General features: G+C 37.8%; 1 protein-coding gene across 1 annotated transcript; it reads right to left on the bottom strand.

Moving 5' to 3' along the window:
• Positions 1–4,199: 4,199 nt before the first annotated feature.
• Positions 4,200–12,426, bottom strand: LOC106915441 (keratin, type II cytoskeletal 8-like). The gene is made up of 8 exons (XM_014983033.2): positions 11,971–12,426; positions 8,617–8,825; positions 8,469–8,529; positions 8,248–8,343; positions 6,048–6,212; positions 5,828–5,953; positions 5,453–5,717; positions 4,200–5,368 (listed from the first exon to the last, which is right to left on the bottom strand). Exons 1-8 carry the CDS (start codon positions 12,334–12,336, stop codon positions 5,175–5,177), a joined length of 1,482 nt encoding a protein of 493 aa, XP_014838519.1. The 5' UTR covers positions 12,337–12,426; the 3' UTR covers positions 4,200–5,174.
• Positions 12,427–16,476: the final 4,050 nt, after the last annotated feature.

The raw sequence follows: 16,476 nt of genomic DNA on the forward strand, positions 1-16,476 counted from the left end.
TTTGGCCTGGTCCATCTAAAAAAGGTTGTCATATATAGATGGATTTGCAGTGTCAGTGCTTCAGGCTTTCCAAACAGCTACCCAGATCTTTAGTACAAATAGATTTGAAGTTAAAAATGAAACATTTTGATGAATTTGCAAATGGGGCATGGCAATTAATCCTCCACATAAAAAGTTTTTTTTTACATGCAATCTAAAAAACAAAAGTTCTCTAATCTTCAATCTACTAGTCACTTACCAGGGCCGCGCCCTGATCCTGACGGCAAGCTGTCAGAGCGAACCGCTGAGAGCGCCTGGCTTTGTTTGGAGAGCGTCGACACACCCAAGATTCATCCTGCGGTACAGAAGGGTGGCTCTGAACACCAAGAACAATAATTAGAACTCCAAAGAGTTTGGATATTTGTGTTTAGAGTTTGCATATGAAGGTGATGCTGCAAAATCGGACCCTGAAACTAACTATATTTGTAATTGCAATCCCATAAAGAGAAGTTACGGCATGAAAAATGATGTCTTACGTCTTACTGCTTGGTGTAAAATGTTTGTTTTTTTTATAAAGTATGATACACAATAAATTGTGTTATTATAAAGTAAATTATACCACTTATAAATCAGTCCCAGGATTTCAACTGCAGACATTTATTGATTGATCGATTAATATTAAGTAAATTAGGACATCAACAATGTAAAAGGCATAGAGAAAACTTTTCTCAGGATAAATTGGCATATACATACAGTCTGAAACCTGCTGTATTCTTTCTTAACTCAAATGCAAAGTCACAACAGTTTGGTCAGGAGTTGGATAGTTTTAACAAGAAAAGTCTCAGGTCAGTTCCAGATATCATATCTGGTGACATTTTTAAATAGTCTGTATTAGAAGTCCCTGATCAGCCCTCAAAGAAACTGACCCAACTCAGTTTTAGTCCCCGAGTTAGACATACAAATTTGACTACAGGTGAAACCTCCAGGACTAAAAAGGTTTAGAATTAAAGATCTGGAGGGTCAGTCCAAATTTGACCCAGGAGAGAGTGAAAAAAAAAAACTTTTTAACCTCTAAGTAAGGTTTAATAACCCATAGCAGCCGATCATTTGATCTTTGTGGGAAAATATTATATTATTATCAGCTCAGGTTTCTGCATGCTAAAATGTAATCTCTCCAGATCTAGCAGGTAGGACCGTTTTTTTTCCTTCTCTGTAAACTGATGTGTTTGATACGAATCCTGATGAGAGAATGTTTTACGGCTGTCGACCTTTGTGATGCTGTTAGGAGCCAATTCAGCGAACAAACAGATATGTGTATCCAAACAGAAGTGGGTATTCTTCAGTTTATGATTGATGACTAATGTAACATAAACAGTAGGAATCCAAATTTTAAACTAAATATGGGTTTAGCGTGAAATTATGTCTGAAAAGTTGAGGCCTATTTATTTTTCTTCTCATTTCCTGGAGACTGTTGACTGTTGCTCAACAAAACATAGAAAATTGGTTATAGTGCAACAACATGCTTCAACTTGCATTTCTGCTGTGTTCTATATGACAGTTATGCCATTTCTAAATAACTTGTAATGTTTCCTACGGAGGGTTCTACGGAACATGGGCACATCTTTTTTTCTTTTGTGCTATCTCTCAAAACTTTTGCGTTCCCTCACAATATGCTTACTGCAATATTTGCTGGTCTATTTTGCACAAAGTCACAAATGTCAATTTCAAATATATACACATTTAAAGAGGCTCGGTGAAAACATGTTCAACTCCACTGCTGCTAATTACTAATCTTAGAAGTTCATATTCAGCTGTGACTCTTAGCATTTCAAGCAGATAAAGTCTGGAACTGACTGTTTCGTGTGGAGAGGCTGGTGGTCATCTATTAGCCTCCTTCCTCTGCTGTCCAGCTCTGGCTTTAGATAGGCTAATAACTAGCATGCCAAAGATGGCTCCCATGTCCCATGACTTATACTTTTTTCTTATATAAATAAAAAAATATATCAAGAAAAATTGTTGTTGGCATTTACTGCAATACAAAGAGACAGCAAGCATAAATATAGTGTGTAAATTCAGGGCTGAAGTTGACCTGTGACTGCAGCTTCCCATTAAGGAAATAATATTTACTGGAAAGAGCATCAGCTTTCTCAACTTTCTTATTCGAAGCATGTCCCATATGTTACTGCCCTGTATGTATGAACAGGTGTGTTAAAGCAGGGAAACACGTAAAATCTTGCCTTGAGGACAAAGGTCGGGAAACACTAGGCCAGCCTGACCCCACTTTTTGAGCCAGTCAGAGGCGGAGCTGCAGATGTGCTTTGTTTAGATCATTACATTGCAGCAGCATACAGAACACTTCCTGCTAGAGGGTTGAAGACACGGTGTCATTAATTAGAGCTAGTTGTCCAGGTCCTGAGGCGGCGATCCACCTCCAGACCAACCAACATGTTCAACTGGAGCTACTGTTCTTTTTTTCTGAAATGATGTAACAACAAAAGCCCTGAATGCACCCACAAAATAATTCTATTTTTGTCTTATTGGTCTTTAGAATATTCTCCCTAAAGTCTTAGGGATCAACAAGATATATTGTGGCAAACATGAGATAGGTCTTTGAGTGTTTTTAGTCAGCAGACGTTTTGGGTTTGAAACTTTCCCAGGATGCCTTTCTTTTTTCTTTCTTTTTTTTTTTTTTTTGCCCAGTCTTTTTATCATTGTTAAATCTTGAACACTTACTTCAGCTGAGGCAAGTGAGGACTGGTGAGCCTTCGCTGTTGTTCTGGTTTGTTTTGTGACCTCCTGGATGAGTCATCACTACTGTTGGAGTCATTTTGGCAGACCAGCCACTCCCAGGACGGCTCACCGCTCTTTAGGCTGGGGGTTAGGTGGTGCTTTTTGGGCTCTTTTTGCCTGCTTCTTTACATCAGATCTTTAAGTGATTTGTACATTTTACCATTCTGGTAGAAATCACGTCTTTGTGTGGGCCAAGATTTGGCAAGGGGGTCAATTAATTTTTCAAGTAGGACTACGTAGCTTTTGTCACTCAATAACTGAAATCATAATGTGAAAACCAAAAAAGCCAAAACAGCAGAAATCTGTAAAGTTACAGATATTTGTTTGTTCAAGATGTTACTGCATGTGGTCAAAATCTATTCACTCTCTGCAGAATGCTTCAGAACGATTCCATGTTATTCCTCCAAATTTCCTTGCGTTTATAAAAGCCTGATAACTGATGAAAGACGCTGACTTGCTGAGTAACATGCATGGTGTAGAAATCTGATGCTGCCCTCTTCTGGTAGACTAAAGGAATTACAAAAGCGCAAACGTCCCGCCCCCAAAACCTTTCATTAGATCTCAGTTGTGTTTCGGTGTCTGATTTTTATTGTTTTTTTATTTGTTTGTTTGTTTGTTTGTTTGTTTGTTTGTTTGTTTTTTTACCAAACATTAAGATTATCATATGGTATTTTTCTTATTTAAAAGGCTTAAACACAGTATGAGTTTTATTGAAGGGGGTTCACTGTGTTGCACAAAAAAGAGTGTGAAATAGCATAATACTAAACAATAAAAATATTTAGTAAAAACAAAAATATTTACTGTGCAGTTATTTCATATAGTGTAGAACAGAGAACAACCAGAAAAAGTAGCCAAGAGGTTGGCTAAGAGATGGTTCAAGAAAAAGTATTTATGTGGCAAATCCTGTTTAGTGGCTGTTCTAATCGAAATCAGAACAAATAACAAATCACAACTTAAGAACCCAAAACAACCCAAGACTCTGACACATTCTCTTGATTTTTAGTTTGAATGGAGCAGTGTGTTTGTGTGTGTGTGTGTGTGTTTGTGTGTGTGTGTGTGTTTGTGGTCACTTTCTAGAAGACAGGCTTTGTTTATTTAAGTTTAATGCATCTGTTATAACCTTAAAACTGGTTTTTATTCAGTTTCAGATTTATACAATATGAAATTTGTCAAAAAGTCATTTAAAGATAACTCTATGTAATCCCAATTAAGAAATAACTTTGTTCCTTTCCCTGGAGTCAGAGTTGGAGCAGTTAATTTAAAAACATTACAATCCTCAGTTTTTCAGCCTGCGTCATGATGGTAAATCTCATTCAATCTAAGTTCTCAGATTTCTTCAAACTGATTTAGACAAAAGAATATTTCTCCCATGCGTATTTCCTAAAATGAATATTTTTTCATTTTAAATTGTCTTCTGAAATAAAAGCAAATTTATTTTCATTTAATTAACATGCCTTTATTCAGTTTGTTGCAAAAACATCGTCTCAGGACAACATTATTACCAAAGCAGCCTCTTAATTACAGTGGTCACAGTGGTTGAGCTTTGAGTATAAAACTACCAGAGAGGCAGAGAAGATCATGACAGAGGGGCACAGTTAAGGCCAAATATATTCATACCCCGGGCAAAAGTTTTTCATCCTGACTGAAATGTGGTAAATAATGTGAAGGGAGCTAAAGATTAGGGGAATGACCTGGAATCTTTACCAAAAGCATCACTGGAAAAACACAAAAGCTAGTATTTTTGGTCTAATTTCTAGTGCAAATATCTTATTACATTTAAGACAAAACTAACTCATAATTAACTTTTCAGAAAGATATAAGAACTTTTTTAGAGTCAATCATTCTTTGGTGTTTGTAAAAAAAAAAGAAAGTACTAGTTCCTTTGGCAGATTATTTCACCTGTAACAAGACCTTTTTTATAAGTCTGCCATAGAAGCTAGTATTTTTTCATAAATATTAAGAATTTATTTACCTAAAACAAGCTCCTATATCTTGCTGAAAAGTTACTTATGAGTCAGTTTTGACTTATTCCAATTGTACTAAGATATTTGCATGAGAAACTGCACCAAAAAAACTTAGTAAGATTTTGTGATTTTGCAGCAAAATTGTCAACCTGCCGGTGGAAACAAGCAGGCAGAAGCCAGAACGTAAATGAAGGGTTTTATTGTTACAATGGCAATAAAGATTTTCCATTATTGCAAAGGGAATAAATAATACTTGACACAATATTTTTTTAATTACTCTGGCTTTGGAATTTTTTTTTTTTTTTCAAAACTGATTCTACTTTTATGTTTTGTTACTTTTGGAGCGATATCTGTCTCATTCCCTATCAGAAAAAACCTAAAGTGAAATCTGCCAGCAGTATGAACTATTTTGGCCATAGCTGCACCTCTAATCTAGGCAGCTCATTTCTCAATGATATTGGAGGACTCAGACACTAGTTTGCCATCATTGGTCTCAATGGTTTTGACAATGACGTTTTTCTTGGTGGTGGTGCTGTAGCCGCCAGCAGAGCTGCCGTAGCCTCCGCTGGAGTAGCTGCTGTATCCGCTGGAGTAGCTGCCACTCATGCTGTCCATGGGGCCACCGCCGTAACTTGCTGTTGAGCATCAAGTCAGGCATTAGCAAACGAGGCAGAATGTAAACTGTGTTGAGCCTTCCGGTCTGTTTCCAGACTACTTACTGCTCTGTTTGGAGATGTTGATGGCCTTGATGCCACTTGCCAGTCTGTCCTCCTCTCCCTCCAGCAGCTTCCTGTAGGTGGCGATCTCGATGTCCAAAGCCAGCTTGACGTTCATCAGGTCCTGGTACTCTCTGATCTGGCGGGCCATGTCCTGCTTGGCTCTCTGCAGTGCCTGCTCCAGATCCTTGATGCGGCCCTTGGCGTCATTCACTGCCTGTTCGCCGCGCTCCTCAGCCTCGGCAATCTGTGCCTCCAGGTTGGTGCACTAACAAGCAATTAATTAAATAGTAAAGTCATCTCGACAGTTTTGAATGTGACAATACAAATATTGAGATGGGAACTCCTTGGCAACATTGAGAAAATGCTTCTCTATACCTGTCCCTTGATGGCGTCAATTTCTGCTGTGAGTCTCTGGATCGTACGGTTGAGTTCGGCGATCTCTGTTTTGGTAGCTCGCAAGTCATCCCCATATCTGTTGGCGGATGTCTGCATCTCTTCATACTAAATGAGCATCAAAGAAAGGAGGTCTTGGAAACTGCCTCGGCTCTTGCTGAAACCAGGAAGTGTTAAATATCTCAAATGAGATCTTTAATACCTTGGTCTTGTACCACGTCTCTGCCTCAGCACGGGTGCGGTTGGCGATATCCTCATACTGCGCCTTGACCTCAGCCACCACAGCATCCATATCCAGGTTGCGCCTGTTGTCCATCTCCACAATGACTGAGGTGTTCTTGATCTGGCTCTGGAGCTCACGCAGTTCCTGGGGGAAATTTGACCAACAGACAAAGTCTGTCTTCAGGTCTTGTGGTGTTGCAGGTGTCAGATGTTTAGCTATGCCTTCACTTTAGTTTGCAATAATGGTAAATGGAATACATTATTTTGTAGATTAAAGATAAAACTATCAGAGTCAGTGGCATGGCTTTGGAACGTTAAACAAGCAAAAGACATTCAAGGCTGTCACACTCTTGTGTCTTGAAGATCTTGTGCCGCCTGGACTTCAGAGCAACTAGGTCATAGGTGTAAGTAGTGATGGGCACTGCTAGCTAAAAAGTTAGCTGTGCTAAGCACAAATAATAAACATTAATTCCACTAATGGTAAAGCACAGCATCAAGGTGGTATTTAGCAAAAGCTAATGCCAATACACTAAAATTGCTAGTGTTAAGAGAGGAAAAATTCTTGAACTTTAAAAACCTTTTGACTCGTTAAATCCTCTCTTATGGCCGGGTTCAGAAAAATGCTGTGCGCAAAGACTGAGATCACGCAGAGATAACAGCGTCACAATAATCAGCATTTATTCAAGACAGATGCATACTATCACCAGACAAACACATCACAAAACATCAGAAACCTCAGAGCACAAACAACACATGAATTTACCTGAGAGAGAAAAAGACAAAAGATGGAAACGACAAACAAAAAGCAAAGACATCTTTGGAGAAGTTGCGAGAGCAAAATCTAATTTGTTACTTCTGTGTAGAAAGTTTTATAGTAAAGGCGTATTCTTTTCTTTAATTTATTCAAATAAGGCGTATCTTTCCTCATCCAACCAGGAGCTGTCTCTGACCCTTTGTCTGAAGCCAGAAACCCCTGCCGTGTTTACGGCTTTTACAGATGAGTGTGAAAAGCTACAACTTCTCCTGTATTGTTTTCCCACACAGACAAAAGGCAGTTCAAACGATCCTAGCAAACCATCTGCTGTAACTACAGGTAAAATAAAGGTCAATAGGCCAGAATACATTACTGATTTTAAAACCACAATTTAGGCCATTTGAATCAAGACATGTTAAGTTTTAAAACTAGCTTATTTCAAATTTATTTTCTCAACACTAGCATCATTGGTAACACTTTATTTGAAAGGGGGTTGAATAAGACTGTCATGACACTGTCATAAACATGACATAACACCTGTCATGAACATGAATAAGCCTTCATGAATATTTATGACTGTTGTCATAAAGCGTCATTCGGTAAATTATGACACTTTTAATACAAAGTTGACATTATTCAAAATGTCTTTGTTATGACAACTTGACATTAACCAAGAAATCATTACTGTTTAAACTTTACCTTTAATAACATAAAGTTACCTAATTTTAAAAGTGCAATCAGTAATACTTTTATAACAAATTTATTTCAGTAATGATTTCTTAGTTAATGTCAAGTTGTCATAATAAAGACATTTTGAATAATGTCAACTTTGTATTAAAAGTGTCATTATTTACCGAATGACACTTTATGACAACAGTCATAAATATTCATGAAGGCTTATTCATGTTCATGACAGGTGTTATGTCATGTTTATGAAAGTGTCATGTCAGTCTTATTCAACCCCCTTCAAATAAAGTGTTACCGCATCATTTCAAATTATCTCTGCCCTTGAAAGATTAAAATTTTCTAGCACCAATTTAACATTATAATCTACATTCTATTGCCCATGTCTTCTCTGTTACCTGTGTGTTGTTTGAAATAAAGCTGGGGGAAGAAAAAGAGAGAACATGAGGAGATGAAAGCTAAACCTGGCTAGTATCTACTCTTGGAATCGGTTTCCTTTAGAATCTATTAATTATTTGTAATTTAAATAACTTTGAGCAAATTTTGCAAGGATGTCCATCTCTGCACAGACTTTTCAAAGATGGCACAAGACCTGGGTCAGCCAAATACAAACTTCTCCAACAAAGGAGAAACATGATACAAATATTAAATAAAAGCATTGACAGAAATTACAAGTTAAAATGGGTGCTGAAGGGATTAAAGGTGAAAAAATAAACACAAATTGAAAAAGCTGGAGCCGTACCTCCTCGTAGATCGACCTGAGGAAGTTGAGCTCATCCGTCAGACTGTCCAGCTTTGCCTCCAGCTCAACCTTATTCATGTAGGCCTCATCCACATCCTGGAAGACATGTGCTCTTTAGAAGGTGATATAAAAAAATAAATTGGCTTACTTCTGCTTCTGATGAGAAGGTAAGCACCAAATGATGGCAGTTAACAAGTTAACTTTAAGTGTCCAGTCTCTACCTTCTTGACAAGGACAAAGTCGTTCTCACACTCTGTGCGCTTGTTGATTTCATCTTCATACCTGAGAAGGGAAACATGTTCAGAAGTGATTTTGAACATTCAGAAATGTTTTGTCTCAGACACCCTGATGGAAATAGCAGCTCTTCACTTGTTCTTGAAGTCCTCCACCAGGCCCTGCATGTTGTGCAGCTCGCCCTCCAGTTTGATCTTGTCGTTGCCGAGCCCATCCAGCTGTTTGCGCAGGTTAGCGATGTAGGCCTCGAACATCGAGCTGATGTTGGAGTGGATGGTGGTCTGTTCCTGGAGCAGGCTCCATTTGGTCTCCAGCATTTTGTTCTGCTGCTCCAGGAAACGGACCTAATTACGAGACAGACATAAAAACAACAATCAGATGTTAGGTAATTTTATAAATTTCCCACAAGATCATGCAAATAAAGTTAACATGATTTTGTTGCTTTGTCTTGTATTTGATATTTTCTTATGGGATGGAAATCCAGCAAAAATATTCTTTAAAAGTGATGTTTAAGGTGAACAAGTCTTTCACTAGATCTAGACCAATTAACTCCTATGACAAAAAAGCAAAAACAGAAGGAATCTCTAAGATGGCTAATATTTTTCACATTCTTGCTTATCTATAGAATCAAATGACAAAGCTATTGTCTTGTCAGTAACATACTGTTGGAACATTATAGTAGCTTTCTTTAATCCCATGTTGGACCTCAGTATTTAGTTTGACCTGTAGAAAGCCCAATGGGCTCCAGAGTCTGTTTCTGTCAAAGAAAGCAGATGGGAGAGACTTCTGAGTGTTGGAATAAAAATTAAATGATATGTGTCATTATGAAGTGCAGCATGTTATTGTTTAGGCACACCATCAGTAAATGGTTAATCTAAAATGTCTCTATTTGCTGTCTGTGACAAAAACTTCTGATTAGAATGTCTTTGGTTAAGAATGGAAAATGGAAAATGATTGAGATTGGCTAATTGTCCTTTGATTGTATTTAAATTGTAACTGACAGATCAAATGCAAAAAATAATAATATTATGTTTGCTGTTCATTAAATGCATCAAAAGTGACAAATTTAACTTTTCTGTCTGTACATACATCATGTTCTTTTGCACCTACTGGAAGAATCAAATCAAACACGGGGATGTCCGCTTTGATGCTGAAACTATGATAATCTTTTAATCCTTTTATTTACTACAAGACAGAAAAAGGTGCCACCTGATATAAAGCCATATCATTTAAAAAGGGTGCAGCCTAATCTCCATTTTTATAATAGGTAGTTAAAAAAGGCAGTGATGAAGGAAAAGAGATGCTTAATCCTTCTCCTGCATAGCTTCCTGTTTTTCAACAGGGATGGACAAAAAAAAGGTGTGGCAAAGTTTAGTCTCCAGAGTGCAGAAAGGTAAATATGTAACTACATATTATAGGTTTTGATAAGAGAAGATCAGAAAGACAGCTGAGGCAACTGAAAGTGTACAGGTGATGTTTTTACTGCAGAACTAGTTTGCATACTTATATGTAGTAAAAGAGCAACAGTGAGAGCTCATACTCAGAGACACTGCAATTTGAATTTCAAAATTTAACGAGTTGCTGTAGTGCTGAGTTGAGAAAATGCAGACAATAAAGTGAATCAGACAGATAACACAATCTTTGGGTGAAATTTATGTCCCCTTATCTTTGTTTAATTGTTGTTCTGGGTGGAGGAGAGTTGATACCCTGCTACTAAGCAACCATGGACCAGGACATAAAACCAGTCGGCGTTCTTTAAATATTAACCCTGCACCACTGACATCACAGAAGATCTTGTCCAATTAAATTAGATGAACAACTTGTCACCCTTGAACCTATCGAGTACTAATTGAATTGTGACTCAGTGGACCTCAAGGGTGGAAGTCAGCACCTGCCTATCTCCAAATAAGGTCAAGTATTCATATCTTTAATTTTGTCAAAGGAGAACAGTATTTAGTTTGTAAAGCTAACTCATATAGATCCCACTGTAAGTGGTAATGCCTCTATCAGTATGATCTCTACATCAGGTTTGAAACAGACACTGTTAGAAACTAAGGTGTTCAAAACACTGCACATATTCCTTCTCTGCATCATTGTGTAACCATAGCTGTGTTTCTATTACACATTTGCATAAAACTTTGTAAATATTCTGCAAATGTAAAAAAAAAACATAGTTTTGCAAAAAATCAATTAAAATCACATGAATAAGTTTGTTCATGTGTCATTAAAATCAAGCTGCGCCATCCTCCACTAACTACTTCCTGTCATCTTCTACTTCATGGTTTGTGCCATCGGAAAAAATCTAATTGTTGATCACTTGATTTGTACGATGCAAAAAAAGTGTTTCCATCACAGTTTTGCAAAAATAAACCAAATTCAATATGGCCAAAACTTTTTATTGAACAACAAGATACACAAAGACAACCTAAGGCATTCCAGCTTTCCAAAAACCTCACCTGATGAGACCTGATCATAATACACTAGGTTATTCAGTCGTTATCAAGACTGTAAAAAGCGTAGGTGTAGGTGTAGGTCTGCTGGATATTTTAGATAACTTCAATGAGAGGAAGGGTTTTACCATAGCAATCTGGGGCAATCTGTCTGGAAGGATTCAGATATGCAATCAACCATGAATAGATAGCTTTTTTGGGCTTCTTGAATGTGAGGTCACAGCTGGGTTCAGTCCCATCAAAGGAACATGATGGATACAAGACAGCTGACCATGAAAGGACCTCCAAATGGACAAAAGAAGAAGAAGTAGAGAAGTGGACACACTGTTGTAAAACACCAAGACCCTGTTCTATACAGTTATTGTCTTAGACAAATGTCTAGAAACTTTACCAAACAAGCAGTTCATCAGAACCAGTTGAGGGCATGTTTGCAACTTTTCAATAAGACGTGCAAAGCCAGACATGTTGTAACAAACCAAACATGGACTTTCTAAAACACAGGCATTTAGACTCACATGGCTCTACTTTTCATTGTTGTTTGGTGTTTGTAAGCTGGAACAGTACCGGAAGCCAGATCGGACACTTCTGAGCTGCTACAGAATAGGGTGGAGCTGCATAATCACCTTCAATGTTTTACTGTGGCAATGATAAGCACTGGGAGTGATTTTATGTGTGTGAGATTGTAGCCTAGCACTAATGCAGTCAAACATCCACTTTAGAGTTAGTGGAAAAGACTAGGGTTAAGGTGTGTCCTAAGATTAGGTTAAAGTTCAGGACAAATCGAGTAACCGAAATGGATGGAAGTTGATACAACGTTCTGATGCGGTTAGCGATACAAACTCATGTTTGTGTGTTTGCAATAGGAGGAAGTGATGACCATTAATCAAAGAAGAACTTAAACAATTGGAAATACATCCAATATGATGGACATGAGGTTCTCAACCCAGTGTTGCTTAACAACATCAAGGTTGAGTAACAGCCTTTACAGTCTGTTACTCAACCTTGGACTATACTGCAGCAATTCCTGACAATCTCTTACCTTGTCAATGAAGGAGGCAAAGCGATTGTTGAGGCCCTTGATCTCGTTTTTCTCTTTGGTGCGGACATGTTGGATTGTGGGGTCAATCTCGAGGTTCAGAGGGGCCAGAAGACTCTTGTTCACGCTGACGGCAGTGAGGGGGGCCGTGGCCCCTCCATAGCCCATACCCAAGCCTCCTGCACCGCCCATGCTGGAGCCGACACTGTACGCAGAGCTGCTGGTCATTCCTGCGCCTCCAAAGCCGCCTCCGTAGGATTTGTAGGACCTACGGGAGCTGAAGCCTCCAGCAGATCCAGCGTAGGAGCTGCTGCTGAAGTTTCCAGGAGAAGAGCTCCTGTAGGAGGTAGTTTTGACCCTGAAAGACATTACGCAGGCTAATTTTTTAAGAAAGGAAATGGAATTAGGATGTCAGGCAGGCAAACCAGTGAAGGGCAGAGACCAAAGTGGGACAGGCAGAGGGAACTCTTCGGTGAAGTTTATAACCCTGCCTCTGCTCAGGGAGGGGACCTAACCATACCTTTGGACCTCTGGGTTTACTATTCAGTCATAATAAACACCTCCTCTTTTTATAGACTTCTCTGACTGATACAGAAATCTGTCTGAGGAATGTCGAACACTTTTTTTTTCTCTCTGTCTCTCTATTTGTATCCTCTCATTATAGGTTCAGATCAATCTTTTTTAATGATCACACATCTTTCATGTATTACAATCAGTCCAAAAGTTATAATATGATTTTCAATTCAGCTGAAAAGTGTAATACCTCAAGATGGTACTTATATGTTACCAAAACTGTAACAAAACAAACAAAACAAAAAAAACTCAATTCTAGGTGTGTTGAAACATTGTTGTCCATTTTGTGGTTCAGGTTTTAGTATTCTTGTACCCACCAAAGTTAGGACTACTACTACCCATTGTTACTCTTTACTAGTAATTTCCATTTTATATGATCTTTTCACAGAAAATGCTTTTGTTCAAAGCAAAAATCCTTTCACCCCAGGAATTATATCAGGGGAAATTAGATGGTTTAGTGTCTTGCCCAAATATATGCCTTGTTGGGCCGTTAGGATCTGATGTTCCATGAGGTGAACTCAGCTTCCATTGAGCAAATTTAAGAGTCACATTTCTATGGAAAAATATCTGCAAGTGTGCTTTAGGTGTCACACAGCTCCAGAAATGAGTGTTTATTTCAGGAAGCAGAGCTTTTTCTTCAAATTACCATTTTAAAAAATCTTGCTAGATATTTAGAGAGACAATACAGCAACCAAATTTATAGTTTCTCCTCTAAAAGTGTTTTTTCTGCCATTTAAAGAACATTGAAGATGCACGATAAGGTCATAAACTATTGACCAAACATTTTTCTCGCATTCCTTTTTGGTAGAAAGCAGACCTCATGTTTCCATTAAGTCTACCAGGTCCAGAACCAATGTAGTAACCCCAGGGTGTCACACTACTGCCACCATGTTTAACTGCAAGTATCGCACTCTTTGTCTTAATTGCCATGTAAGTTTTAGATTACATGTAATGGAGCTCAAAACTTCCAAAAATGTCAGTTCAAAGAAAATTTTCCTGAAAGTCTCGAAGAGCATCAAGATGTTTTGGGTGAAATGTCAGTAGTGGGCTTTGGCCTCCATTTGTGGATAATGGTTCTCACTTTGGTTCACTGGAATCCCAATACCTTAGAATTGGTCTGAAAGGTGCTGAGCCTAATCTAAGTTTGAAATGAAATGAAATGAAATGAAATTTTATTCGAACATGATACAAATATAAAAATAAAATAGTGCACAGTAACAAGAAGTGCATAAGAAAGAAGAGAAAATACAGATTTTTTTGTTTCAGTTAACATATCATGCTCAAAATGGGGTAGGAAGAAGTGAGAACTTATAAACTCCTACCCCCTAAACACTTGAAACTTTAGAGTCCTACTGTCATTAAAAAAATCAAAATCAAAGTGGCAGTCAGAAGTAACAGTTACTAATATTTACCTATACATTTTCCCATTTTATGCTGGTTTGTCTTTCTAAACCCTTACACCAAGTTATCTGCAATACACACCTTATTGCTTTCTGTCACCCATATGTGTATCTATTGAAAATTACCTCTTTGTACTTTCTTTTGAATTGTGTTAAACTATTGCTTTGTTTTAAATCTTCATGTAACTTGTTCCATAACTTTACACCTGTAATTGAAATACAGAAGCTTTTTCTTGTTGTTCTAAAATTGCGGATCTTGAAGTTTGAGTGACCCCTTAAGTTATACCCCCCTTCTCTTTCAGAAAACGTGCTCTGTATGTGCTCAGGTAACAACTTTTTAGATACTTTGAACATAAACTGAGCCATTTTAAATTCTACAAGCTCGTCAAATTTGAGAATTCTGGATTTTATGAAGAGTGGGTTTGTATGCTCATAATAACCGACATTATGGATGATTCTAATGGCTCATTTCTGTAGGACGGTTACCGGATGTAAAGAGCTCTTGTAATTAACTCCCCACACTTCACAGCAATATGATAGATATGGTAAAATCAGAGAGTTATGTAGAATATGAAGTGATTTAGCATTCAATACATGTCTAGCTCTAGCCAATATGGATATACTTCTACTGAGTTTACTCTGTAAATGTTTAATATGAGGTTTCCAACTGATTTTGTCATCTATTATTAGACCGAGGAACTTATTAGCAAAAACCCTTTGTAGAGTTACGTCCTCTATTTGAACTTGGATTTCAGTATTTTTATAACAGTTCCCAAAGACCATGATTTTCGTCTTGTCCAAATTTAGGGATAATTTGTTATGGTCAAACCATATCTTTAACTTACTAATCTCTGAAGTGACTGTTGGGAGAAGATGCTCTAAATTGTCGCCAGAGGCTAGAATATTTGTGTCATCAGCGAATAAGATAAATTTTAATACATTGGACACTTTACTGATATCATTTATATAAAGATTAAATAAAATTGGTCCCAATACTGATCCTTGTGGTACTCCACAGACAGTCTCCTGCCAATCAGATTCCACATCTCCCAATTTCACAAATTGTTTCCGGCTCTTTAAATAACTCCTCATCCAGTCAGAAACTACTCCCCTAATTCCATAGCGTTCTAATTTTTTAAGTAAGATTTCATGATTTATTGTATCAAAAGCTTTCTTTAGATCTATAAATATCCCTACTGCCAGTTTCTTACTATCTGTTGCGTTGGTTATTTCTTCTATTAAGTCAGTTACAGCCAGCGATGTTGACCGGTTTGCTCTGAATCCATATTGACTGCTAATAAGTAGCGAATGTTTTTCTATGAATTGTTCCAGTCTTTTCTTAAAGAGTTTTTCCAGGATTTTAGAAAATTTCTTTAGAAAGTTTCTTTTTGAGATCTGTTTTAGAGATCATTTGGTCTGCTTCAGGACAACTCAGCCTTCAGGAACGTCTTGCACAGACATTTTCTATTTCGTTAGAACACTAGGAATTTAGCAGTGAGAATGAGAGTTCACATAAGTGAGTGCCAAGCTCACATAATCAGGAAGTAACATTGGACTTGACAAAGCACAATTCCCCCAATAGATGGCGCCATAGACCTCTGTGAACATAAAAGCAGACAGAACTGATGCTGCCTATCTGTTACAGTCAGTGTTTTCATGTAGGACATAAAACATCATATATATATGATGGCGTTTTGTCAGATGGAAGCAGACCATCACAATTTGTGACAGGCAAATTAATACAGTGACTGGTATTAATTATGGATGGCTGCTGGGTATTTTAAACCTGTTATTACAGATCTTGGTTTTAAGGTGGACAGTGATTTCAAATTGGACAGCGAAATCAGAGCCGTGGTTAAATCTAGTTTTTAATCATTTAAGGCGATTGGCATCAGTGAAATCTTTTCTTTCCAGGCAGCATTTTGAAACAGTGATCCATGTTTTTACTTCGACTCGATTGGATTACTGTAACTCACTTTATCTGGGAGTCAGTCAGTCGCTGCTCTCACGTCTGCAGCTGGTTCAGAATGCTGCTGCACAACTTTTGACAGAAACTCGAAAGAGAGAACATGTGACCCCTGTCCTGGCCTGACTTCACTGGCTGCCTGTATATTTTAGGATTAATTTTAAAATTCTTGTGTTTGTTTTTAAATCACTGCATAATCTTGCCCTGGCTTACCTCTCTGAGCTTCTTCACCCCCACATACCCTATCGGTCTCTCAGGTCAGCAGATCAGCTGCTCTTGGAGGTACCAAGATCCAGAAGGAAGCTCAGAGGGGACAGGGCTTTCTCTGTCATGGACCCCAAGTTATGGAAGGACTTGCCTTTGTACATTAGAGAGGCCCCTTCACTGTCCACTTTTAAAGCTAGTCTTAAAACCCATCTATTTTACTTGGCTTTCAACTCCAGCAGGATGTAGTTTTGAATTGTATGTTTGTCTGTTTTTAAACTGGAAGAGTTTTTTTCTTATTATTATTTATTTATTTTTTAATTGTTATGTTGTGTTTTAATGTACAGCACTTTGTATCAGCTGTGG

The sequence above is a fragment of the Poecilia mexicana genome, unplaced genomic scaffold (assembly GCF_051168715.1).
Source record: "Poecilia mexicana isolate PSO_F unplaced genomic scaffold, ASM5116871v1 scaffold_7, whole genome shotgun sequence".
In the NCBI taxonomy this organism is placed as follows: Eukaryota; Metazoa; Chordata; class Actinopteri; order Cyprinodontiformes; family Poeciliidae; genus Poecilia; species Poecilia mexicana.

What these genes read in the sequence shown, in the direction of transcription:
- LOC106915441 (XM_014983033.2), bottom strand. Translation starts at nt 12,336, where the DNA reads ATGTCTTTCAGGGTCAAAACTACCTCCTACAGGAGCTCTTCTCCTGGA. An exon ending in TCAGGTCGATCTACGAGGAG is followed by an intron (nt 6,213 to 8,247) that starts GTACGGCTCCAG and finishes AATTTCCCCCAG; the next exon opens with GAACTGCGTGAGCTCCAGAG. An exon ending in TTGACGCCATCAAGGGACAG is followed by an intron (nt 5,718 to 5,827) that starts GTATAGAGAAGC and finishes ATTGCTTGTTAG; the next exon opens with TGCACCAACCTGGAGGCACA.